At 39.9% G+C, this 27,349-nt stretch overlaps 1 protein-coding gene across 6 annotated transcripts in view; it reads left to right on the top strand.

The window, feature by feature from the left end:
- Nucleotides 1-27,349, top strand: part of drc3 (dynein regulatory complex subunit 3) — a 59,884-nt gene that overhangs the window by 7,382 nt on the left and 25,153 nt on the right. For 4 of the 6 annotated variants that reach the window (XM_043711788.1, XM_043711790.1, XM_043711786.1 and 1 more), the window contains 7 exons: nt 5,158-5,335; nt 6,008-6,124; nt 6,764-6,930; nt 7,062-7,208; nt 11,673-11,792; nt 16,299-16,411; nt 20,926-21,100. In XM_043711788.1, the coding sequence (XP_043567723.1) occupies nt 5,176-5,335; nt 6,008-6,124; nt 6,764-6,930; nt 7,062-7,208; nt 11,673-11,792; nt 16,299-16,411; nt 20,926-21,100 (999 nt within the window). In that variant the 5' untranslated portion in view covers nt 5,158-5,175. The remainder of the gene's footprint in view (nt 1-5,157; nt 5,336-6,007; nt 6,125-6,763; nt 6,931-7,061; nt 7,209-11,672; nt 11,793-16,298; nt 16,412-20,925; nt 21,101-27,349) is intronic. The other 2 variants (XM_043711789.1, XM_043711791.1) reach the window with 2 other exon arrangements.

Below are 27,349 nucleotides of genomic sequence, written 5' to 3'. Positions count from 1 at the left end.
CCTATAGAAAACTCCCAACAGGGTGACCTCTCCTTTCCTGTTTCTAACTTCAGCCCATACTACCTCAGTTGACGAGGCCCCAAACATCCTTTCTGCAACTGTAATACTGTCCTTGACCAACAATGCCACACCTCCCCCTCTTTTACCATCTTCTCTATTCTTACTGAAATATCTAAATCCTGGAACCTGCAACAACCATTCCTCTCCCTGCTCTATCCATGTCTCCGAAATGGCCACAACATCGAAGTCCCAGGTATCAACCCATGCTGCAAGTTCACCCACCTTATTCTGGATGCTCCTGGCATTGAAGTAGACACACTTCAATCCAACTTCTTGCTTGCCGGTGCCATCTTGTGTCCCTGAAACTTGATTTCGGACCTCCCTACTCTCAACGTTTTCTATACTCAAACTACAATTTTGGTTCCCATCCCCCTGCTGGATTAGTTTAAACCCACCCCAATATCCTTAGTGAAATTCCTCCCCAGGATATTGGTACCCCTTTGGTTCAGATGAAGACCATCCTGTTTGTAGAGGTCTTACCTATCCCAGAAAGAGCCCCAATTATCCAAGAATCCAAAACCCTCCCTCCTGCACCATCCCTGTCGCCACATGTTCAACTCCTCTCTCTCCCTATTCCTCGCCTCACTAGCACGTGGCACAGGCAACAAACCAGAGACAACAACTCTGTTCATCCTAGCTCTAAGCTTCCATCCTAGCTCCCTGAATTTCTGCCTTAAATCCCCATTTCTCTTCCTATCTACGTCGGTGGCTAGGTGGACCACGACTTGGGGCTGCTCCCCCACCCCCTTAAGGATCTCAAAAACACAATCAGAGAAATCATGAACCCTGGCACCTGGGAGGCAATACACCAACCGTGAGTCTCTCTCGTCCCCACAGAACCTCCTAACTATGGAGTCCCCAATGTGCTGCTCTGCTCCTCTTCCCCCTTCCCTTCTGAGCAGCACAGACAGACTCTGTGCCAGAGCCCTGTGCCCCACTGCTTTCCCCTGGTAATTCGTCCCCCCCCAACAGAATCCAAAACGGTATACTTATTGTTGAGGGGAATAGCCACAGGGGGTCCTTGCACTGCCTGCCAGTTCCCTTTCCATCCCTTGACTGTAACCCGTCTGCCTTTTTCTTGTACCTGAGGAATGACTACCTCCCTGTAACTCCTCTCAATAACCCTCTCTGCCTCCCGAATGATCCGAAGTTCACCCAGCTCTAGCTCCAGTTCCCTAACGTGGTTTGGGTGCACTTCCCGCAGATATAGTGGTGACCCTTACCTCCCACATTCTGCAGGAGGAACATTCAACTGCCCTAACCTTCATTCCCACTATTCTAAATTCCCCAAGAGACTGTTGAAAAATAAGCAATAAAAAATAAACTCGTTACCTTACCAATCTGGTGCACAGGATGGGTGTGAGACACTACCCAAGGAGTATTTCGGGTAACGCAACCACACAAATTTCTGACTTCGCTCCTTCGCTCCTCCCTCGCACCTCTCGGCAAATGGAGGCCCCGATGCCTGAAGTAAGGTTTTTAAACAGTTCGACTCACCTTCCCAGAAGTCCTTCGCTCCTCCCTCACACCTCGCGGCAAATCTGCAACTGTAATACTGTCCTTGTCCAGGTGGGCGCAGGTTTTGCAATTCCTGTGGTGGCAGGGGAAGGTGCCAGGAGGGAGGGTGGGTTGTTAGGATACATGGATCTGACCAGGTAGTCATGGAGGGAACGGTCTTTGCAGAAAGCGGAAAGGGGTGGGGAGGGAAATATATCTCTGGAGGTGGCGGAAATGTCAGCAGATGATGTGCTTTATGCGGAGGTTGGTAGGGTGGAAGGTGAGGACCCAGGGGGTTCTGTCCTTGTTGTGGTTGGAGGGGTGGGGTTTGAGGGCGGAGATGCAGGACGTGGATGAGATGTGTTAGAGGGCATCATTGACCGTGTGGGAAGGGAAATTACGTTCTTTAAAGAAGGAGGCCATCTGGTGTGTTCTGAGATGGAACTGGTCCTCCTTGGAGCAGATACGGCGGAGGCAGAGGAATGGGGAATACAGTATAGCATTTTTGCAGGAGGTAGGGTGGGAAGAGGTGTAATCCAGGTACTGTGGGAGTCGGTGGGTTTGTAAAAAAATGTCAGTGTTCAGTCTGTCGTCATTGATGGAGATGGAGAGATCCAGGAAGGGGAGGGAGTTGTCAGAGATGGTTCAGGTGAATTTAAGGTTGGGGTGGAATGTGTTGGTGAAGTTGATGAACTCCTCAACCTCCTTGTAGGAGCATGAGGTGGCAGTCATCACTGTAGCGGAGGAAGAGGTGGGGAGTGGTACCAGTGTAACTACGGAAGATGGACTGTCCTATGTGAAATGGCGTGGAATGCACTGCCAGCAGTGGTAGGAGAGTCAGATACCTTAGGGACATTTAAGCAACTCTTGGATAGGCACGTGAAAGATAGTACAATGAAGGGTATGTAGGTTAGTTTGATCTTAGAGTAGGAAGAAAGGTCGGCACAACATCAAGGGCCGAAGAGCCTGTACTGTGCTATGTTCTATGTAAATAGATTTGTGCATGAGAAACAAGGGTAGAAGAGAGAAAAATAAGGGGCTATTGCTGAGCACAAAGTGCCCTGCGACACAAGAGACAGAAACAAATTCATTTCGTAGGGCAAACTGAAAGTTTATTTCAAAGACAAGCAAGTCATTCAAGAGAAAGGCCTCTAGCATCAGCAGTGTTGTTTAGCACTCTCAAAATAAATGGGGCAGAAGAAAATAAATCCTGAGTGGTTTAGAAGTAAGTAAACAGAAAACTTCAGAATGAACTATAGTCATGACAACTGAAAAATGAACATTAATATGGAGACAGTGTGATCTTCATTAAAGATTTTATATCTGTAAGGTTGCCATTGAGGGAAGTAGGATTGAATGTCTATCTTTGATATTTGTAATAAGGCAAATATTAGCAAGTGTTAGTAGTGCAGTGGTTACTGCTTTGCTCCTTTTGTGGGCGGCATGATGGCACAGTGGTTAGCACTGTTGCCTCACAGCGCCAGAGACCCGGGTTCAATTCCCGCCTCAGGCGACTGACTGCATGGAGTTTGCACATTCTCCCCGTGTCTGCGTGGGTTTCCTCCGGGTGCTCCGGTTTCCTCCCACAGTCCAAAGATGTGCAGGTCAGGTGAATTGGCCATGCTAAATTGCCCGTAGTGTTAGGTAAGGGGTAGATGTAGGTGTATGGGTGGGTTGCGCTTCGGCGGGGCGGTGTGGACTTGTTGGGCCGAAGGGCCTGTTTCCAGACTGTAAGTAATCTAATCTAATCTAATCTAATCTAAAAAAAAACCTTGTTCATTTGTTAAAAGTACTTTGATAGCCTTGTTAACATGATCATTGACCACAATGATGAACAAAAAGCAGGTTTCACACTGGAATCTGACTTATACAGTAATACCACAAATCACAAAATTTCATTGTTGTTTTTACTTTTCAACCCTCTCAGTAGAGCTCACTTCCATGTTAATAGCATCAGAAAATAGTCATAGAGTCATACAACATCAAAACAGACCCTTCAGTCCAATTCGTCCATGCCAACCAGCTTTCCCAAATTATTCTAGTCGCATTTGCCTGCATGTGGCCCATATCCTTCTAAATCTTTTCCTATTCATATGCCAGTTGAAATGTCTTTTAAATGTTGTCACTTTACCTGCATCAACCATTTCCTTTAGCAGTTCATTCGATATACACACCACACCGTGTGTGGAAAGCAGCCCCTGAGATCCCTTTTAAATCTTTCCCCTCTCACCTTACCACTATGGCCTTTAGTTTTGAATTCCCCTGCCCTAGGAAAAATACCTTTGCTATTCACCTTATCAATGCCCCTCATGATTTTATAAATTTCTATAAGGTGACCCCTTAACCTCCTACGCTCCAGGGAAAAAGTCTCAGCCTATCCAGCCTCTTCTATATAACTGAACCCCTCTAATCCCGCTAACACCTTTGAAAATCTTTTCTGCACTCATTCCAGTTTAATAATATCCTTCCTTTAGCAGAGCTTCACCAATGTCTTGTACAGCTGCTGCAACATGCTGTCCCAACTCCTATACTCAATCGTCTGATCAATGAAGGCAAGCATGCCAAATACCTTCTTCACCACCCTGTCTACCTGTGATGCCACTTTCAAGAAACTATGTACCTGAACCCATTGGTCTCTCTGTTCAACACCATTCTCTAGGGCCCTACCATTAACTGTACAAGTCCTGCCTGATTTGTCTTACCAAAATGTAACACATTAGCAGATGGAGTTTAACTTGGATAAATGCAATCTCCACCCATGGTCCAGCTGATCAAGATCCTGTTGTACTCTTAAATAACCTCCATCACTGTATTTATACCACCAATTTTAGTGTCATCCACAACTTTACTAACCGTGCTCCATATATTGTCATCCAAATCATGTACATAAATGATGAAGAACAATGGTTCCAGCACCGATCTCTGCGGTCACATCATCAAAAAACTCAATCAAGTTTGTGAGATACGATTTCCCATGCACAAAGCTTCACATCAGACAATGTGTGAAGTCAGGAATCTCAGTTTAAATGCTGCCTGACTTGCTGAGTATTTCCAGCATTTCCTATTTTTATTTAAGATTGCTAGCATTTGCAGAATTTTGTGTTGTTTCAGTAATGCATTATGTGGTGCAGTTATCAACCAAACCAATAAATATATTAAGTGTTCAACAGCAAGACTGCCAGAAAATACACATTTTTCTATTCCCTCACAAGGAAACACTAGGAAATTGAAGGCAGGCAAGTCCTACTGGATATTTTTAGTAACGCATAAAAAAATTCAAGAAGCATTTGAATATCTTGCAATTTACTACTGTTAGTTTCTGCATCATTTAAAAAAAATTGAAATAACAATTATTTTGCAAGACTCCATTGTCAAGCAAATGGAGAGGGAAAGTAGAGTTGTTTAATCATCCGTTAAGACGTGTGATAGTATATGAGGGAAACATACACTTTTGCTTTGCTTCTTTGCAAAGGAAAATGAATGTTCTCTGTGACCACTATTGATCATTGCAGCAACAGTAGACATTTGTTGTCTGTTCCTTATAATGTAATGCATGAAATGAATATTCCTTCTAACATATACCTTTTTTCATCTCTTAAGTAAATACAACCATTTAAAATGAGCCGACTTTATAAAACAATTGAGCCCAGTGTCATTGATGATGAAATGCTTGAAGAGGCAGTGGAGAAACAGGGACCGCCAGGAAGAGCTGGGCAAATAGCCCAGTTAGAAGGAATTGAATTCAAAGATGTAAAACATCTTCAACTGGATTACCGAAGTATGCTTTAGATCAATATCTTTATGACCTAGATAAACAGGATGTTCATAGATTGTGTTATTGATAAAATAATTTGCAGAGAATGAACATTTGCATATTATATACATATTTGAAAAATAACTCATTTGATCTGAATGCCTGTGATTATAATTTTGACTGTTAATTTAATTTAGATTTATGAAGTCAACTTAATGTAAAAAATATATCTCAGAGTTATTCAGAGATGGGAGGCCTGAGGAAAAAGGAGCAGAATTTGATTTGTAGTCAGAAAATTAGGTGGTAGCCAAAAGCTTGATTTAATAAGTGGGTTTTTAAAAAAAGATTTTGAAAATGAGAGAAGTGGAAAGAGAGGTTTAGGGAAAGTGTCTCAGATAGTCAGGCTAACAAAGCTGAAGGCATTTAGGTGAAGGAGGGCAAGTGTCAAAGAAGTTTTGACACTGCAGAAAGCTGCAAACTTTTGATGGACTGACAAAGCTGGAATTATGTTGAGAATAACCGGATATTTGAAAGAAAAATAATAACATAGAAATGGGCATCAAGTGGTCAACTGGAATAAATTCTAAATTGGAATTATCTTGAAAAGCAGTCCTGCCCTCAAAGAAAGTATTTGTACAGATATTTATTTTATCATTATTTGTGTTCTAAAATCTCTGATTGATCTCCCTGTTCAAGATATACTGAAGATTGATAATCTGTGGCAGTTCAAAACACTGACCAAACTGCAGTTAGACAATAACGTAATTGAAAAAATTGAGGGACTGAACACTCTGACCAACCTCGTGTGGCTCGGTAAGTGCTGAAGAACACATTACAATCAAATATCTTAGCTTTGCTATCGTTCAGCTATATTTTCACTATTGAAAAAGACAGCTGTGGAAATGACAAATCAGTCTTTAATTAATTGAATGGCAGACCAAGTTGTGTCACTGAATTACTTAATATGCTTTTCTAATTCAGAATCACCATAATTGGACTTGCTGATGTGTTCCTGCTGGAAGTGGGTATGTGTCAGTTGAGTGAAAATTTAATTGTATCCTCCAGAGTGAATGAGCCAACCAGTATGCACTATTTGGATTAATACAAAAAGACTACTTGGGTAAGGAGGGCATCCAATGTCAATTAGAACAAACTCCAGACCTTACTTTTTGAAAGACAAGGGGAAAACTGGAAAAAAAATCACTGAGAAATAGTTTTGCATTAGAAAAGGTGTTTTTTGCCCTCTGTTTGTGCAGAAGCAAGCAGGCAGCAAAATCAAATATTGAAAGCACTCCTGCCAGTTAACAATATGGAGATCAATAATTGTCTAAACACACAAATGATGAATACCTAGACAAGGTCCTGGAAAGCTAATAGTATCTTAGAACTGTAAACATAAAGGGAAAGGAGTGTTGTCAGTGAGGGGAAATTGTTAATTTATTTTTCTTCTAGATTTGTCCTTTAATAACATTGAGATAATTGAAGGCTTGGATGAACTGGTTAAGCTGGAAGACCTCAGTCTGTACAGTAACAGAATTTCCAAAATTGAAAATATGGACTCATTAGTAAACCTGCAAATCTTCTCTATTGGAAAAAATCACATCGATAAACTGGAAAATGTGAGCAATTTAAGTTGGGATTATAATTCCCTTTCGCCACCCAAAATATTTTTTTGATTTTATGATATATTCTTTTCAATGCTTAATTTTTCTATGCCATTTTCTAAATTACAAGAAATTTGTTCTTGCAGATTATCTATCTCAGAAGATTTAAAAGGCTGCGCACACTAAACCTAGCTGGCAATCCAATGTGTGAAGATGAGCAGTATAGCATGTACATTCCTGCCTACCTGCCTACACTGATGTATCTGGATTTCAGATTAATAGAAAAGACTACAGTAAGTGTTTAATAAGAATAGACCGGAGGTAGACTTTATGTTGTAATGATATGCTAGGTGGTGATAATGAAGGACTTGTTTCATGTGACATAACACACATTTTGCATTCAATTTTCTAAGTGTAGATAACTATTCAAACAAAATGAACTATAGCCAAATGTGTCCAATGCTAACAATATTGAGAAGCTTCAGGTTTATGTCTTCTTAAGTGAATTCCAATCTTTTTGTACCACTAATGTAAACATATTTTCTGAAGCTCTTCAGTCTTGAGAATCCCTGTTTCAACCATTTAAAAAGTATTTCAAGCCAACAAATAATCTTTTATTCCTAACTATTAAAAATCTGCATTGCTCAGGTTTCTTTGTGTTGGAAGCATGATGTAAATCTTTAGCTTTCAAGAAACATTGGCCATTTGAACACTGTCAATTTTTTTCCCCTAACCATTTCCTTTCCCTACAGCATTGAATCCTTGCTGATATCGGACTCTTAGCAATGGCATCCAGTCTTTTTTTTGTATGTAGAAATGACAGGAACCATTCTTATCTGGTCTGTTCAGTAACTGAATCCAGACCTCTCCAAGGTAGTGTTTGTTATGTTCACAGCCTCTGAAGTACCCTAGTATTCCTCTAAGTGTAGATATTTTCCAGTAACCTGTTCAGAGACATCACAGGGAGAGGTTGAATAGGCTGGGGTTGTTTTCCCTTGAGCGTTGGAGGCTGAGGGGTGGAAAATTCTCTATGCTATGTCTATACATGCTGCAGTATTGGCAGAACCGTTGTCTTGTGTTTAAAAATCTCGAGTTCTTGGTTTTAGCAGGATCTCTTCTCCCTACCCCAACGTGATGAATTTTCCCATTCAACAAACAGAGGTTTATAAAATCATGAAGGGCATGGGTAGTGTAAATAGACAAGGTCTTTTCCCTGGGGTGGGAGAGTCCAGAACGAGAAGGCATAGTTTTAGGGTGAGAGGGGAAAAATTTAAAAGGGACCAAAGGGGCAACTTTTACACATAGAGGGTGGTATGTGTATGGAATGAGCTGCCAGAGGGAGTGATGGAGGCTGGTACAATTAAAACATTTAAAAGGCATCTGGATGGCTATATACATAGGAAAGGTTTAGAGGGATATGAGCCAAGTACTGGCAAAAGTGACTAAATTAGTTTAGGACATCTGGTCAAGTTGATAAGTTGAACTGCAAGGTCTGTTTCTGTGCTGTGCATCTCTATGTCTCTATCTGGTGCAACACGGAACTTGAACCCAGGCCTCCAGGTTCAGAGGTAACGATATTACCATTGCACCACAAGAACTAAGCCATTCTTTGGTGCCTTACCCTGGTGACCATTTTACATGTTGTTATGATAACTTTCTAACAGAGATATGAATATTCCAGTACTTTTTAGAAAGAATCATACAACAAGATTTCACCTTTTAACATTTAATGGTTTCGAACAAACTATAATCAGTTTTGATTAAACATTACTTAGGAGGCAACTAACAGATTAAAGTTCAGAGCAGTTATTCCTTATTAACTCCTCAACATAATGGAAAATTCTCTATGCTATGTCTATACATGCTGCAGTATTGGCAGAACCGTTGTCTTGTGTTTAAAAATCTCGAGTTCTTGGTTTTAGCAGGATCTCTTCTCCCTACCCCAACGTGATGAATTTTCCCATTCAACAAAGTCCTCCATCACTCAATGTTTCGGGCATAATCAAATGGATTTCCAGTAGCAAGATGGGGTAAGAGTGACTGCCCTTGACACCAAAACAGCACTTGACTGAGTGTGACATCAAGGAGCCTTAGCAAAACTAGAGTCAGTGGGAATCAGGAGCCCTAGCAAAACTGGAATCCATGAGAATTCACAGGTAGAGTCATACCTAGCACAAGGAAAATAATGTGGTTGTTGGATTCAATCATCTCTGATTCAGGATATCACTTCAGGTGTTTCTTAGGTTTTTCATTCCCAGATAAGTTTCTTCAGTCTCCATGATACCACCAATCTTGGTGTCATCTACAAACTTACTAACCATACCTCTGAAATTGTGTCCCAGGCTGAACGATCTTCAGCTATCAATGACCTTCCTTCCATCATAAGGTCAGAAGTAAGAATATTCGCTGATGATTGTGGTATGTTTGATATCATTCACAACTCCTCAGATACTGAAGCAGTCCATATCCAAATACAGTAAAACCCAGAAAATATCTAGGTCTTTGGCTGATAACCAGCAAGTAACATTGACATTGCACATGTGCCAGGCAAACACCAACCCAACAAGAGCAAATTTAACCACTATTCTTTGATGTTAAAATATCTTATGATTGCTGAAACACCCCCCCCACCTCTGCTCCCATTATCAGTACCTTGGGGGTTACTATTGACCAGAAACTGATGGAATACCCGTATAAATTGTGACTACAAAAGTAGTTTGGAAACTAAGAATCCTGCAGCAAGTAACTTTCCTTCTAACTCCGAAAAGACTGTCCATTATTATCAAGGCTTAAGTCAGGAGTGTGATGAAATGTTCCTCACTTGCTTGGATGAGTGAAGCTCTAATAACACTGAAGAAATTTGCCATCATCAAATAGAAAGCACTCCCTTGATTGACACATGTCAACAAACATAAATTCTCTAACTTGATAGAAGTACATAAAATTATGAGAGGCATAGATAGGATGGACAGTCAGAATTCTTTTACCCTGGATGGAAATGTCACACACTAACAGGCATAAGTTTAGGGTGAGAGGGGGAAAGTTTAAAGAAGATGTGCAAAGCAAGTTCTTTTTGTGTAAGGGGTTGTAGATGCCCAGAACACGCTACCAGGGGAGGTGGTAGAAGTATATTTAATAGCAACATTTAAGAGGCAGTTAGACATAGACATGACCAGGCAAGGAATAGAGGGATATGGACCATGTGCAGGCAGATGGGATTATTTTACCATGGTTGGCTCAGACATGGTAGGCCGAAGGACCTGTTCCCATGCTATATTGGACTATGTTCTAATATGTGAATCTCAACCATGTGTTAATAGGCTTAAGTTAGGCTCCTCTCAGTGCACAAGTACCCTCACACAAGCCCAAGTTGCAGGCTACATGTACATAGTATAAATATTTTCTTTGTCTACAAATGTCCAGGCCACCCAATACATTTTTAATCATGTGGGATTGATAGTGATTATTTTTTCAACAAGAGAAAAAGAGATTAGTTGGTCAAGGCCATTAATGAGTAAAGCTTAGAGAACAGAAAAGACCCAGGTTCCCCTGTCTATGATGAACTAGCAGATCTCAACAACACCATAGATGGAATGCTGCAATTATATTGATGTCTTTGTAACGGGATGAAATTACCCATCATTCCAGCTACTGAATGCTGTCCAACAGTCTCAGAATAAACATTGTCAAGAGAGAATGAAAATGAAAATACCAGTGATGTCTACTGTGATCAAGTTGCCTATTGATAATTAATGAGTAGGTTCACAATGGATGGTAACCATTCATTTGTAACACCAACAAGGAGCCCATTTCTATTAGCATTGGAGGAAGGAAAGAAATTAATAGGAAAAGGATCCCCATTTTTGTAAGTGAATGGTACTGTATACTGGAGTTTAACAAAACTATTATTTCTATATATCACCACAATTACAGTAGGACAGAGAAGAAAAAAATAAGAGAATTAAAAAATATATATTTATTCTATCAGGGATGTAACATGCTGTGTGAAAGGGTCATAGATTGTGGGAAAGCATGTTAAGATCTACCAAGCAGAATTCCAGACCTCAGCTACACCTCAATAGGATGGTGCCAAGTTCAGACCTGAATCCACACACCAGCAAGAAGAGAATGCATCCTCAATGTTTTAACTGTCAGCCTTTGCTCAATTTGTAGCTTTCTTGTCTCTGAGTCAGTTGATAGAGTCGAAGCACCATTCTAGACACTTACATATAAAGTCTGAGCTGATACTCCAGTGCAACGCTGAAGGAATGTTGGTGGTGCTATCTTTTAAATATATTACTAAATTCAGGTCCTACAGTATTAGATCTTTCCGCTGGATCTAAAAATATCAAATCGTTATTTGAAAGATGAACACATTAGTTCCATCTGGTGTTTTTGCAAACATTTATCCCTTAACCAACATGACTAAAACAGATTATCTGCTCATTATTATTGGCCTGTTTACGAGAGCATGTATGCAAATTAGATGCCACATTTCTTGCATTACAACAGTGATTACACTTCAAAACAATTAATTGGCTATGAAGGGCTTTGCAACATCCTGAGGTCATGAAAAGTATTTCTTAAATCTTTAATTTTGAGGCGTCTACATTCACCATATATTGACATAGATCAAAGTGCAATTACCAGTCACATGCACTGTAATATTGATGATAGCTAACTCAGATATCAAAGGAAGTAGAAAAGAAAATATGGTTTGCAAAAGTCATGAATTGAAAAATCTCTATTTGTTATAGAAAGAAATTGCTTTAGAAAAGCATCACAGTGCTGTTGCAAATTTGATGTACCATGAAGACATAGCATTTAAAAAGCTCGAGAAGATAAGGTTACAAGAGGAGGAACTGGCTCTACATAAGGTAAGAATGCCTCTTGTATAAACTAAGCATACATTAGCAATCACATCTTCACATAATCTTTTTTAGCAAAAGTTCAGTTCCTTGTAATACATACTTTATTTCAAATTAATATCTTGATCTAATTCAGGGAAGCAATAAAAACAACCTGAAAGGGAAAAATCGAATCCACTGCGTACTTTTCTCCCTTAAGCCCTGTTCAGTGTCATTTGCTGAAAAGTAACGTGTGCAATGACAGCTCATTTCCAGATCAGAATTCAAAATTGAGAAAACAAAGATAAATCAGCAAAGGTTTTCAAAGTATCAGGCAAGAACATCTCCAATGAGATAAATATAACTGTTTCCCCTTGACGTACAATGGCTTTGATGTCACTGAATCTCCATCCATCAGTGTCCTGAAGATTACTGTTGACCAGAAATTGAACTGGTTCAACCTTATAAATACAACAGTTATAATAGCAGATATGAAGCTAAGAATTCTGATGCAAGTAACTCAGTTCCTGAGTCCACAAAGCCTGTCCACCATCTACAAGATGGGCGGCACGGTGGCACAGTGGTTAGCACTGCTGCCTCACAGCGCCAGAGACCTGGGTTCAATTCCCGCCTCAGGCGACTGACTGTGTGGAGTTTGCACGTTCTCCCCGTGTCTGTGTGGGTTTCCTCCGGGTACTCCGGTTTCCTCCCACAGTCCAAAGATGTGCAGGGTCAGGTGAATTGGCCATACTAAATTGCCCGTAGTGTTAGGTAAGGGGTAAATGTAGGGGTATGGGTGGGTTTCGCTCCGGCGGGTCGGTGTGGACTTGTTGGGCCGAAGGGCCTGTTTCCACACTGTAATGTAATATAATGTAATGTAATGTAATTAGGAGTGTGGTGGAGTACTCATTGTTTCAATGAATGCAGCTTCAACAATACCCAAGGAGTGCGACACTGTCCAGGACAAAGTAACCTATTTGATCAGTACTCTATGCACCATCTTCAATATTTGCTCCCTGCCTATAATCAATGCACAGTGGCTGCAGTGTGTACCAACTACAAGATGAACTGTAACTTGCAAAGTCTGTTTTCACAGCACCTTTCAAATGGTTTATAGGACACTGTTACCTGCAAGTCCCCTCCCTCGTCAAGTCACACACCAGCTGACTTGCAACAATATCACATTTCTTCACTCCTTCCATAATAGCACTACAGGTCTACATGCACTAGATGGACTGTAACGGTTCAAAAAGATGACTCACACTGCCTTCTCAAAAGGCAACAAATGCTGATAAAGTAAAGATGCTCATCTCTCATGAACAAAAGAAACAATCCATGCCCAGTAAGATGAAATTCTTTGGGAGGTCCGATTGTAGTCTTGAATGTTAGAGAGGAATGAGATAAACAGAGACAATAAGTTGGAGAACACTCTCGGAATCGACTCTCTTCCTCTTTCTGGAGGAGAGTGGGGAAGTTGTACACTTGTTACTGGACATGACATTACTTTATTGCACACCATGTGATTGCAGAATGAATGCAAAAATAATCCATTACTTCTAGGTATGATATAAACTGTTGTTAGTAACCATAACCATACAGATTGGCAGATTCTTCATTCCCAATTGATGGGGGTAGGAAGAATATTTACTGATTCCCCAAGGTGATGTGTCTAGCAATGGAAGTTTAGGACCACAATCTCCCTCTGAGATAGTTTTATAGGTCTGGTACACGAACTAGCTTAGTCTGGTGGAAAAAAGGCACTGTTAATTGACCAGGTCAGCCTGTCACCACTGGCTAGGAATCCTTCCACTTTGTTGCAGAAATCCTGTAAACCAAAGACAAAGTAAGTGAGCTTCAAAAAGCATTGGCAAGTTTGCCAGCATCTGGTGATTCAGTTATATTCATATTCTTGATGGTCATTGAGTCTGCATCTTTTACTGACCTATAAATGGGCAAGTGGGTAGCTCACCCATTTGGAGACAATGTGTTTCACATCAGACGAACAGAAAATTCATCACTTTGATTTGGATACCCATGAACAAGAGGATACCCACATGAATCAGCTTACTATTGTGACAAAGCTGCTTCTTTAACAAGGTTATACCGTCCTTGGATTTTCTTTTTCAGAGAGATTGTAAACGACACAGACTCTGAAAAGTCTGGGGCTGAAGGGTTTTAAGACCAATTTGATGATTGTTAACAGATACTGTCTCAGGCAGAAAGCTTTCAGATTTTAAAAGACAAACACTTGTACAATGAAAGGGGATTGGCCAGTTCTACCAGCTCAGCTTTTCTCTGATTTGGTTTGGTTTTTAGAAGTAGCTAAAAAAAGCTGCTGGACCAAAGAAGCAGGTCCAGGCTGGTACTCTCTCTCTGACTACTATCCTTTAAGATTTGGAGATGCCGGTGTTGGACCGGGGTGTACAAAGTTAAAAATCACACAACACCAGGTTAAGTACTTCCAATTAAACCTGTTGGACTATAACCTGGTGTTGTGTGATTTTTAACTTTATCCTGTAAGAACCAGTGTTTGATTTTATCTTTTGTGCCAAGAGGTGTTTATGGGGATTGTAGCAAGTATTTGGAACAGCATCATTAGGTTGGGATGATCTGTTGGCATTTTCGGACAGTTTAGGTTATTCGGTATTCTGTTCTCTTTTGTTCATGTTTTATTTGGTAATCTTGTAAGTAAATTTTGTTTTGTTTAAAACTAAGTGGTTTGACCAGCTGATTCTCCCCTGGAATATTCGCATCATACCTGCTTAAAACAACTAACAAAGTTAGGGTCTGGGCTACTTTCTTGAAACGTTTTGAGGGGGTCTGGCCTGGTCCTTATCACTATAAAGAAGAAAGCCCATCCAATTGCCATGTAAATGATACAGTATACAGCACAATTTGTCATCGACCAATATATTCTTGTTTTTTTCCCAAATTCTTTGTAATGGTGGTGGGTTGCTTTTCAGATTGGAGACCTGTGACCATTGGTGTGCCACAAGGATCGGTGCTGGGTCCATTGCTTTTGCCATTTATATAAATGATTTAGATGTGAACACAGAAGGTATGATTAGTAATTTTGAAGACAATAGTGGACAACGGGATCTTGATCAGATGGGCCAATGGGCTGTAGAGTGGCACATGGAGTTTAATTTAGATAAATGTGAGGTGCTACATTTTGGAAAGGTAAATCAGGGCAGGACTTATTCCTTTCATGGTAAGGTCCTGGGGAGTGTTGCTGAACAAAGAGACCTTGGAGTGAAAGTTCATAGTTCCTTGTAATTGGAGTCATAGGTCGACAGGATATTGAAGGCGGCATTTAGTACGCTTGCCTTTGTTGGTCAGTGCATTGAGTATAGGAGTTGGGAGACCATGTTGGGGCTTTACAAGACATTGGTTAGGACGTTGCATGCAATTCTGGTCTCCCAGCTATAGAAAGGATGTTGTGAAACTTGAAAGGGTTTAGAAAAGATTTATAAGGATTTTGCCAAGGTTGGAGGGGTTGTGCTATGGGGAGAGGCTAATTAGGCTGGAACTATTTGCCCTGGAGCATCGAGGTTTATAAAATCATGCGGGGCATGGACAGGGTGAATAGCCAAGGTTTTTTCCCCGGGGTGGAGGAATCCAAAACTAGAGGGCATAAGTTTAAGGTGATAGGGGAAACATTTAAAAGGGACTTAAGGGGCAACATTTTCACACAGGGTGATGCTTGTATGGAACGAGCTGCCAAACGAAGTGATGGAGGCTAGTACAATTACAACATTTTAAAAGGCGTCTGGATAGGTATGTGAATAGGAAGGGTTTAGAGGAGTATGGGCCAAATGCTGGTAAGTGGGACTAAATTAATTTAGGATATCTGGTCAGCATGGACAAGTTGGACTGAAGGGTCTATTTCCGTGCTGTACATCTCTATGACTCTTTAATCTGTTGTAACATCTGCATTTTTGTGGTCATCCTTGAACTTAACCTTCACTAACCTACCTCTTGTTCTAAACATTTCAATTTCCACTCCATTTATTAAAACTAAAGTGAAGTACATCATACTCTCATGTTTACCTTTCTAATATTCCCTTTTATAATTTGCCTACATTGTTTGCTTAACAGTCAAAAGAAACTAAAATAAGGAACTGCAACCAATAATTAAATATAGAAAACTAAATTGTTATATAAATGGATCTAATTATTGAAACAGTTTGAAAACCTCCAGTTTGTACAAATTAATAATATGGATAATTCATTAATTGCAGTGCATTAACTAGTGTTAATCTGAACACAGACAGAGTATGATGTCAAAGTATGCACACAGGCCATGCCTGGAAGCCCAATGATTTTATGTTACTGCTCTGCTGACGTAAGCAATTTTCAATGTACTAGAATAATTCGACAAGTGAAGAATGTCCAATTTGTTGATGCTGACATTTTCACTGCTCATCGAATACTCTTTATAATGACTACTTGGAATTTAAAATTGTACTCAGAATTAGGCTATTATGCTTATGATGGGCAAAATTTTCTTGATTTAATGACTTTTTTTTAATTAAGGCCGCCTATGTAGAATATTTGAATGGACCTGGTCTGTTTAACACAATGTTCTCAGAAGATCCTGAAGCACCAAAGCTTTTAATGTTACCTGGAGTGACCGAATTTGTGGACATATATCCCTTTACTAAGGTCATTTATGCCTTAAGGATATTAATCTCCAATTAAGTTTGTTCCATCTTTATTTAATATTTACACTCGTGACTAATGAACTCAGATTTACAAAATCACACATGAGAATAATTGTAGGTCAGTAGCAAACGTCAATGCCCCAAACCAATGCCAAGAACTAACCTTGGGCCCAATCCTATCCACATCCATAAGATGTGACAGAACCTTCTTGACAGGAGTGCTAATAGAATCATACTACTAGCATTTTGCCTACATTGTTTTAATCAATTTGTTTGAACATGCTTTTAAACACCTCTAGCATAGGTGGAATTTAAACTTGGACCTTCTGTTAGAGGCAAAAGCACGACCACTGTACCAGAAGAGCCTTCTTATGTTTTCTTTTAAGAACCCACCACTAAATCACCCAGTCACCTAATTAACAAACAACACATGAGACTGCGTAACAAAAACAAATATCAAAATGGTGGGACAATCAAGGGAGGGAATTTAATCAAAATAGTGTTGGAGTGTGAGCTCCCTGCAGTTACCATCTCTTTCAAAGAGCCTTAAGGGTACTAGTGGACACTGGATCCTTCCTCTCAAGAATACCCAGGCTTGGAGGTTGCCACAGAAGAGATGCAGGTAATCAGGAATTAATATACCCCTCCACCGCCCACTGCCTCAACCTATAAATAGCTACTTTAATCAGGCCCATGAGGAAGTCCTCTGACCTGCCCACTTGCCTCTACATTTCTCTGTGTTTTATACTTGCCCTGATTCATATGACTTGTCTGTTGATTTGATTAATTAGCTGGCCCACTGTGGCAGTCTCCATTGGTAAATTGTCTAATATTGGAAAGGAATGAACTGAGATAATATTAATCCCTCAATCAATGCCGGAAAAGTGAATTATCTGGTTGTTTACATTGTTTGAGAGAACTTGCTGTCCACATTATAACAGTGACAACACTTCAAAAATATTTCATTAGAAGTAAAGTTATTTGATATGCCTGGAGTTGTGAAATTGTCTTTTTTTAGCTTCCTTTTGAACAGTAGAAACTTACAAATATCTCTTTTAAACGTCAATTTTAGAGCAGATAAAGTAATTAATTTAGCTTTGGAAGAGCTAGGCTTTACAAAATAGGAAAACACCACTTGCGCTAATCATTCTGTTCTGGCTGATCTCATCTGGAGTTATGTCTGCACCCTGAGTTGAGAATCAGTCAGGGTTTTTGCTCTTAAGCATTATCCTGGGATCTTCGTTAGAAGTGGGTATGTACATGTGGATGCCAGATTGAGACCAGATCAGATTCAGTTATAATTCCCTGGTGATGGAGAAATCTGCAAACATTTACAGTCTAGACTCACACAAAAAAGGTTACATTTAAAGGCCACAATTGTGACTTGACCATTCCCTTTAAAGTTAGAGCCCCAACAGAACTAAATGCTCTGCAAAATGTTTACTGTCTGCCGTTGACGATCCCACCTCCAAGACATCAGTTAATTTATCAGGAACAATGGAACTGCTAGGTCTGAAGCAGACGCCAGAATACTGGTGAGCAGGCTGAGATCATTGGGGCCAGTCAAATAGGCTTTTGTAAAGGACGGAAGGACTCATAATGAAGGGTGCGAGAGTGACCTTTGCCTCTGGACCCCGCCAGGGCACTGGATTCCTGATAAGGATTGTTCCACCCTGAGACTGCAGTGATCACATGAAGGTATACCTGCAGGCTCCCAATGTTTATAGCTCATCCTTCCTAGCTACTAACGATACAGCAGTAGTGGTGGGAATGAGGTCCTTACTTAAAGTAAGGATTTCTTTTGGCCTCTGGGCACAAACCTGACATTGACCTTCCTTGCCCAATCATAGTCAGGATGAGTTTGAAATTAAAGCAGCAAATTCTCTATACCACACCCTTAGATCTGATTATAAGGTTCACACGCTATCCAGACCATTGCTGGAGGGAATTAGTTGTCATAGTGGAGTTAAATTCTGCTCAAAATGTGTAAGGCGGGTGACAAATATATCCCAGAATGAGGACTTAAAAACAAAATGTTGCTATAATACCTGAAGCAAATGATGAACTGACACTTGTTCAGTTACCCATTGTTTGTTGTGGCATAATGCATTTATTCATTCTGATGATGAAGGAGGAAACTAGCCACTAATCTTCTTACTTAATATTAAATGCATCATTACATATTTCTGCCTCCTCCAAAACCAACATGTACATTCTTTTAAAAATCTTGCTGAATGAACTTTATTGCTTTTTTGAGGAGCTGGGAATGTGGTGTGTTACACATTGTTCAGAGTATACATTGCTGTGGCAACATGTATTTGTCCATGCATATTTTAGTCTGGAGTTATGGATAGTGATTGTAGAGGGCTTTATTTTAGTCACATGGGGAAACAGGAATCTCTCTCATTTATTGCCGGCCATTGGTGTGTTAAAATGAATTGCAGGTTGCTAATCAGCCTGTTTGTTCGTAACATGGACAGACTACCTTGGCTAAGAGTCCATGCAGTGAGACTCGAGCCCAGAGTTTCTGGTTCAGAAGCTAGCATATTGCCAACTGTGTCACAAGATTTCCTGTGGCTTTCTTTACTCTTTCTGAGCAAACAATAATTCAAGAAAGAAATGAACTAATTGAACAGCCCTTTTAACAGGCACGGTAACAAAAACTACATATCCCCTTGTACATTTCTAAGTAGCAATAAACAAATGAGCAAATTAACAGCATCTGAAAGGGCATAGTGGGATTGGCAATCAAAACTTTAAAGCAAACCTGTCCAAATAAAGTAACATTCCTGGGACTGATAATGCACTCCAGCCCCTGCTATGCACACAGTTCATGGAAAGCCTTGAGGATATTATGTGCTCCTTCTTGAAGGACATCCAGATGCTGACATAATCACAGAAGGGACAGGCAGCTGCTCGGTGCCTTGACTTGTTAATAGCCATGTTGGCCATGCCTAGGAGTAGGCAAACTAGGAACCCTGCTGGAAAGCTGCCCTCGTCTACACTGGTTGTCCAAAGGTTATCTAGGAGCATGGGGCTGGTGTAAACGAATTTGGAGAGCAATCTTGTCAAATAGTAATACAGGAATGTCTTTCTTGATACTCCAAAGAACCAACTTAGCTAGTAGAGAGCCTCTGAAATGGGAACTATAACAAAATCAAAAATTTAAATGAAACTTAATTAATGAATTAAAATTTGATATGGGGAAAGATGATGCAGTCAAGCCATTCTTTATACTCTTCAATTCATGATCACAAATTAATTAAGTAGGAGAAACCACTTTAAAGGAATTTTACAGGCCTATAAAGGGAAACTGTAACTACAACAAAACTTCAGAATTAAAACTAAATATCAATTCCAAATTGATACACTCTGTGGATACTAGGGCACAGATATAATCATATAGGGAAGTAAGGCATTCAGACTGAAACACTTCCTTTACAGTCTGTTCATAGCCACTTTGCCTGTACCTAGAAGTCCTCTAACCTGTCTGCTCCTCTCTGCAACAATGTGCCAAAGACTAGGGCCTGAGTTGCAAATAAAACTTCAGAAGAGGCCTGCTCATGTAATGAAATGGGGAAGTCTTTCTTATAATCTTTTAAGCAAACAATAGTGAATGAATCAAATTTGCTAGTTGACAGGCCTGTGAGGGGGAACTGCAACAAAGCAAATACAGTCATAGAGTCAAACAGACTCTTTGGTTCAACGAGACCACACCGAACATGTTCCCAAACTAAACTAGTCCCACATGCCTGCATTTGGCCCATATCCCTCCAAACCTTTCTTCTTCATGAACTTATCCAAATGTCTTTTAAATGTAACTGTACCTGCATCCACTACTCCCTCTGGCAGTTCATTACACACATAAAGCACTCACTGTGTAAAAAAGTTGCCCCCATGTCCTTTTTAAATCTTTCTCCTGTTACCTTAAAAATATGCCCTCTAGTTTTGAACTCCCCCCATCATAAGGGAAAGACTCTTGTCATTCACCTTATCTATGCCCCTCATGATTTTCTAAATTTCCACATCAACCTTCTGCACTCCAGTGGAAAAAAAGAAGAGTCCCTGAAAGAAACTTTGAAATGTAAAATTTAGTTTTGGGGCAGATGCACTCAAGTCTTCTTTTAATTTGTTTTTCTAATCAACATCTCTGTAGCAGGTGGAAATTTAACCCGGGCTCCTGGTCTAGAAGTAGGGGCACTACTACTGCACCACACAAGCCATTTAATTCTTTCTTTATATATACCCCAAGTCACCTAATCAATCAATGGCCTTCACCTGTGTATCTTTAACCTGATAATAAAATTAATGGACCCTGCACAACAGAATCTGTTCCATGGAAATGCAAATACATGCTGTGTGATTACAGTAAAATGTGGTTGGGTAAAAATGAAAAGGAAAAGCAATGAGTTTATTTGTGGAAGTCATATTTTTGATAATAAAATGTATCATACATCCTTCAAAGTATAAATGTGACAGCATCCTTGACAACATATCACATACAAGGCTGAATTCACCAACATTTGCCAGAAGCTCTTCACACATGGGCTGAAAGGGTATGAAAAACGTCAGAAGGAACTGGAACATTTTTTGGAATGCCTCCGAGAAGCAATTGAAGAAAACCAGCAAAAAGGAGTAAAGGTTATCAAAGAATTTGAAGAGAAGAATAAAGAGGTAAGAACAAATTATAAGGAAAAAGCAGAAAATTCCAAATCTATAGAGGTCAGTCATTATCTGTAAATAGAAGATAAACATGATTGATGTTTTTAAAGCAAAATTGATGTGATAAAGTCTACTATAAGCACATGACTGGAACAGGATATAAAACAAATGAGAGAGGTGAGGCATCATGGCTGTCATGTAAATGAGACCAGTTTTTCCATTTATTTATGTAGGCCATTTGGTGAAATTTTATTTTCAACCATTAATCAAGTACTTAATTTATACAATCAGTTTTCTGAAACGTTTTGGATTGGCAAACTCCTTTACTAAGTAAAGGCACCAGCCAGTATGATGCAGATCTATATTAACCAGGAAGATTCAAAGTTTCACCCAGCCCCGGCCTATGCTGGATATATAGCACTCAACTAGGGCAGCACTTGGGGCATTAAATTAGTCTCTATACCAATTCCAATAGGGATCCCTGGATAACAATCAGAAATCCTGATTGATTTACTGCACCCAACTGCTAAACTACTGAGGCTAGCGAAGTAACTAGACTGCAGTCTAAGCGGAGATCAGTTAAAGATACGAGAAACAAAACCTGCCAACTTTGTAGTTGCTGTACATTTTAAAACTGGATAGAGCTGTTGCCTGAAGGGCAATAGAAGCAATATATTAAAATGGTCTTTGGTTTAACCAACTTTTAAGAGTCATAGAGTTGTATAGCATGGAAACCGACCCTTCAGTTCAATCAGTCCATGTCAACCAAATATCCCAAATTAATCTGGTCCCATTTGCCAGCATTTGTCTCATATTCCTCTAAACTCTTCCTATTCATATACCCATCCAGATGCCTTTTAAATGCTATAATTGTACCAGCCTCCATCACTTTCTCTGGCAGTTCATTCCAGACATGCACCGTCCACTGCATGGAAAAAGTTGCCTCTTAGGTCCCTTTTATATCTTTCCCCTCTCACCCTAAACCTATGTCCTCTAGTTTTGGACTCACCCACCCTGGGGAAATGCTCCTCATGATTTTATAAATCTCTATAAGGTCACCCCTCAGCCTCCGACACTCCAGGCAAAATAGTCTCAGTCTATTCAGCCTCTCTCTATAACTCAAATTCTCTAACCCTGGCGAAATCCTTGTAAATCTTTTCTGAACCCTTTCAAGTTTTACAACATCCTTCCTATAGCAGGGAGACCAGAATTGAACACAGTATTGACCTAGGAGAAAGTGAGGACTGCAGATGCTGGAGATCAGAGCTGAAAATGTGTTGCTGGAAAAGCGCAGCAGGTCAGGCAGCATCCAAGGAGCAGGAGAATCAACGTTTCGGGCATGAGCCCTTCTTCAGGAATGGCCTAAACAATGTCCTGTAAAGCCGCAACGCAACATTCCAACTCCTATACTCAACACACTGACCAATCAAAGCAAGCTTAACAAATGCCTTCTTCACTATCCTGTCCACCTGTGACTCCACTTTCAAGGAACTACGAACCTGCACTCCCAAGGTCACTTTGTTCAGCAACACTCCCCAAGACCTAAGGTTGAGGGAAGACAATTTGCAGGCCTTTAGGATATTGAACGGCATAAGTAAATTGAAATAAGGGAGTTTTCTGATTTAGATGACAAATGGATTTAGAGCTTCAGTCTTAATTGTATCACTCCACACAACACATGAAGGAAGCAATCTCGTGAATAAATGAAAAAAGGCCCATCATGCAATCCTGAAAAAATTTCCAATTACTTAATGAATCTTTCTTTTTATCAAGATCACCTACCCCTAGAGGGTTCCTAGAATTAAGCCACACAAAAGAAGCCCAATAAGCATATGTGCTTGTGTCGGATTTTTTAATCAGTCAACGTCTATTTTACATTGATATTTGTATCAAGCGATAGGGTTACATAAATGTTATCCTTCACAGTTCGTTGTTGTAACAGTTGTCGATATTTTCTAATCAGTCTTTTTAGAGATAGTATCACAAATCTCTGGAGGAAGCAGAACTTGAACCCAGGTTTCCTAGCTCAGAGGTAGGGATACTACCACTGTACAATTGAAGCACTTTTGCTGATTTTTTTTTTTAAATTAACATACTTTTCTCATCAACCTGTTCAGTTATGTTATTACATATCTCTGGAGCAGTCAGGACTTGAAGTCAGGCCTACCAGTACCACTGTGCCACAAGAGAGCCCTTGTGCTGTCGTTTCTTTTTACAGTGACACAGTACAAAGACTCTATTGTGTATATACTTTGTTATTCATTTATTTTCACCACTAGGAAAGCACCCATGTGGCGAATTGAACATTAACAAATGAAGCCTGTTAAGGACAATGCTATGATGTGGAGGAGCTGGTGTTGGACTGGGGTGGATAAAGTTAAAAAATCACACAATATCAGGTTATAGTCCAACAGGTTTATTTGGAAGCACTAGCTTTTGGGACACTGCTCCTTCATCAGCTACCTGGTAGGATTTCATATTTTTGCTTTTCAAATAGTAGTGGTAGTTTGGTTCATGGAGATTACAGAAGCAAGTTGCATGAATGATTAAAAAAATCATGGGTGACTCTAATTTGCATGCAGCTGGGTAAACCTAATAAGCATGAATGCTATGGAGGATGAGTTTTTTGAGTGTGTTTGAGCTGGTTTTCTAGAATAGTATGTTGAAGAGTTAAATGAAGAACAGGTTATTTTAGATCCAGTATTATGTAATGAAAAAGGATTAATTAATGATCTTGTCGTAAAAGAACCTTCAGAGACGAGTGATCATAAAATAAGAGAATTTTGTATTTGTGTGGTCATTCAATTTGAAGCAAAGTATTAAATTTGAGTGAAGGATTTTCTGAAAGTTTGAGGTGCAAATTGACAGAGGTGGATTGGAAAAATACATCAAAAGGTATGATAGTATGTAGGCAATGGACAGTCTTTACATAATTATTACATAGTGTACAGTGACTACACAATCCTTCATGGCACAAAATGTCAGTGAACTGTGGCTAAGAAAGAAGTTGAGGGTTATATAAAGTAAAAAGAAAAGATGTATAAAGTTGCTAAAAATAGTAATAAACCTAAGAATTGGTGAATTGTCTAATGATAAGTGAGGAAGACCAAGAAACTAATAAGGAAAGGGAGAACATAATATGGATGTACACTAGCAAAACATATATGGAAATATAAGTCCAAGGGTTGAGGGAGAATGAGAAATTGACGAAGGTTGGAAAGAAAGTTTGTCAGAGAATTTAGTGGAACTGAAAGTTGATCAGTACCGAGGACTTGATATCCTACATCAGTGTTAAAAAGGAAAGGTATGGAGATAATGGATGCATTGGTGTTCATCTTCTGGAATTCTATAGACTTTGGATTGGTTTCTGTAGATAGGAAGATAGTATTCATCACCCTACTAATTAAGAAGGGAGGGAGAGATAAAATGATGAACTAAAAACCTGTCAATCTTGCATCAGAGATGGGGAGAATGCTAGAATCTGTTATAAAAGATTTGATTCATCGATACTTTGATAACATTGATTTGGTTGGGTACAGTCAGCATGCACTTCTGAATGGAAATTGGTTTTGACAAATCTGTTGTTAAAATGCTCTACAGAAGGTTAATTATGTTAGCCAAAGGTAATGTATTGGCATGGATGAAGTATCAGCCAACAGGCAAAAAAGTGTGAGAAGAAACTTATTACTCTCATCTTGGCAGGCTGTGACCAGAATGGCACTTTAAGGATTACCATGTGCTTCCAGATTTTCACTATGTATCATGATTTGGATCTGGGAACAAATGCAATATTTACAATTTTGTAAGTGATGCAAAGCAAAGATTTGGACAGAGTGAGTGGGTGAGAACATGGTGGGTTGAATATAATATAGGAAATGTGAGCTTATCTGCTTTGGTAGGAGGAACAAATGTGCAGAATATTTCTTAAATATTAGAGATTGGAAAGTATAGATGGACAAAGAGACATAAGTGTCCACATCACTAAGTAACTCAAGTCTAACATGAAGGTAAAGCAGACAATTATAAAGAACAAGGATGTGTAGATTTTTATTGCAAGAGAATTTGAGTATAGGAGTAGCAAAGTCTATCTTCAGTTGTAAAGAAGTTTAGTTAGACCATACATGGAGAACTGTGTGCAGCTTTGACTTAGGAAAGATATTATTTTCAAAGAGGAATGCAACAAAGGTTCACCAGGCATGTTTCCAGAATGGCAGAACTGTCAGAAGACTGGGGAAGCTGGGCTTGTATCTCCAGAGTTTCAAAGAATGAGAGATTATTTTAGTGAAACCTACAAAATACCTAAAGGGATAGACAAAGTAAGATGTTTCATCTGGGGAAACAATTTCAAAATAAGGGAGGCCACTTTGGACTGAGATGGGGAGAAACTTTGTGATTCCAAGGGGCTGGGGAAGCTCAGACATTGAGTATTTTTTTAAATAATTGGTATGTTTCTAATACTAATGTCGGAGAGACATTGGCAGAAGATCGCCCAGGTCCGTCAGCTTGATATCAACAATAGTGGGAAAACTGATAGAAGCCATAGGACAGGATAAGCTAAATATACACATACAGAAAAAATAAGTTAATACTATATAGTCAACATGACTTTGTCAAGGGCAGTTCATATCTGACAAATGTAATTGACTTCTTTGATAAGGTGACATAGGCAATAGGTGATGGGAGTGCTATGGATGTTGTATAAATGGACTTTCAGACAGCATTCGATACAATGCCACATGGCAGGTTAGTTAGCCAATTAAAAATGTTTGGCAGCATGGATTAGAGGTTGGCTAAGAGATAAGAAACAGAGTATAACTATTGATAGGCATTTCTCAGATTGGAAATTATTGAAAGTGGGATTGGTGTTGGGACTCTTGCTTTGTCCGATTTTTATATAAACGATTTTGAGTTGGGTGTTGAGGGTAAAATATCTACATTTACAGATGATACTAAGCTAGGGAGAATAATGAATTGGGAGAAAGATGCCGAGCAACTTCAGAGGGATCATTCACAAGTTGGTCAAATGGGCAGAAACCTAGCAGATGCAGAGAAATATGAGGAGATGCATTTGTTCAATACAGGCTCAATGGTACAACTTTGAAGGGAGTACAGGAGCAGAGGGACCTCGAGGTTCATGTGCATGATTCTCTGAAGATGTTCAGGCAAGTTGAAGCAATGGTTAATACAACTTGAAGGATATAGAGGCAATAAATTGAATGTAAAAGCAAAGACATGATGCTACACCTCTACAGATCTTTGGTCAGATCTCATTTTGCATATTATGTTAAGCTCTGGGCACTTTTATTAAGGAAGGATGTTAATATTCTGGAGAGAGTTCAAAAGAGATTTACAAGAATGGTACCAGGAATCAGGGATTTTAGATACAAGGAAAGATTGGAGAAATTGGTTTTATTCTTCTTGGAGCAGAGAAGATTAGGAGGTCAGAGAGCGGCGGGAGCTGGGCGGAAGTGAAGGCAGAGTGCAAAGCCGGTCGGGAAGGTAAGTGATTGTTATTTGAGTGGGTGTGTTCTAGACCCCAGGTCCTACAAAGTAGGGCCTCCTCTAACCTAAATTAAAAGTCCACAGACTTGCCCCAAAAAGAGGGTCCAAGGAAGTTCCTGTGGATTGAAGAGTGAGGCTTTAGCTCAGGAGTCTTTGACAAGGAGGTTGAGTGAAGTGAAGAGGGTGAAGACATGACAGTTGAAGAGGGTGAAGACATGACTGCCAAGCTGGTTCAGTGTGCTACGTGCTTGATGTGGGAGGTCAACGACTCTGGTGTGTTTGGCTCGTACAAATGTGGAAAGTGTGTGCACGTTCAGCTACTGACAAGAGCATATTGCAACACTGAAGAAAGAACCCGAGGGCCTTAGGCTCATCCGAGAGAACGAGATCTTTCTGGACAAGACCTTCAGCGAGGTTATTACACTAATTGTACCAGAAGAATGCAGACGATGAGGAAGGCAAAGAGGAGACAGGTGCAAGAGACCCCGCGGGAAGTACCTGTCAGGAACAAGTTGAATCTTTTGGAAACAGTAGAGACAGATGACACTGCCAGTCCGTGAGGCGGCCAGATCTGTCAATCAAACGTTGGTGTGGAGACAGAGCAGAAGAGTCGGACATCGCACAGAGCCGTGGTAATAGGGGACTCCATAGTGAGAGGAACTGACCGAGGTTTTTGTGGCAGCAGACGAGACTGAAGGATGGTGTGTTGCCTTCCTGGTGCCAGGGTTAAAGACATCACAGACAGAGTGCAAGAAATCC

The sequence above is a fragment of the Chiloscyllium plagiosum genome, chromosome 21 (genome assembly GCF_004010195.1).
Source record: "Chiloscyllium plagiosum isolate BGI_BamShark_2017 chromosome 21, ASM401019v2, whole genome shotgun sequence".
NCBI lineage: Eukaryota > Metazoa > Chordata > Chondrichthyes > Orectolobiformes > Hemiscylliidae > Chiloscyllium > Chiloscyllium plagiosum.
This window is presented reverse-complemented; position numbering and strand designations above follow the sequence as displayed.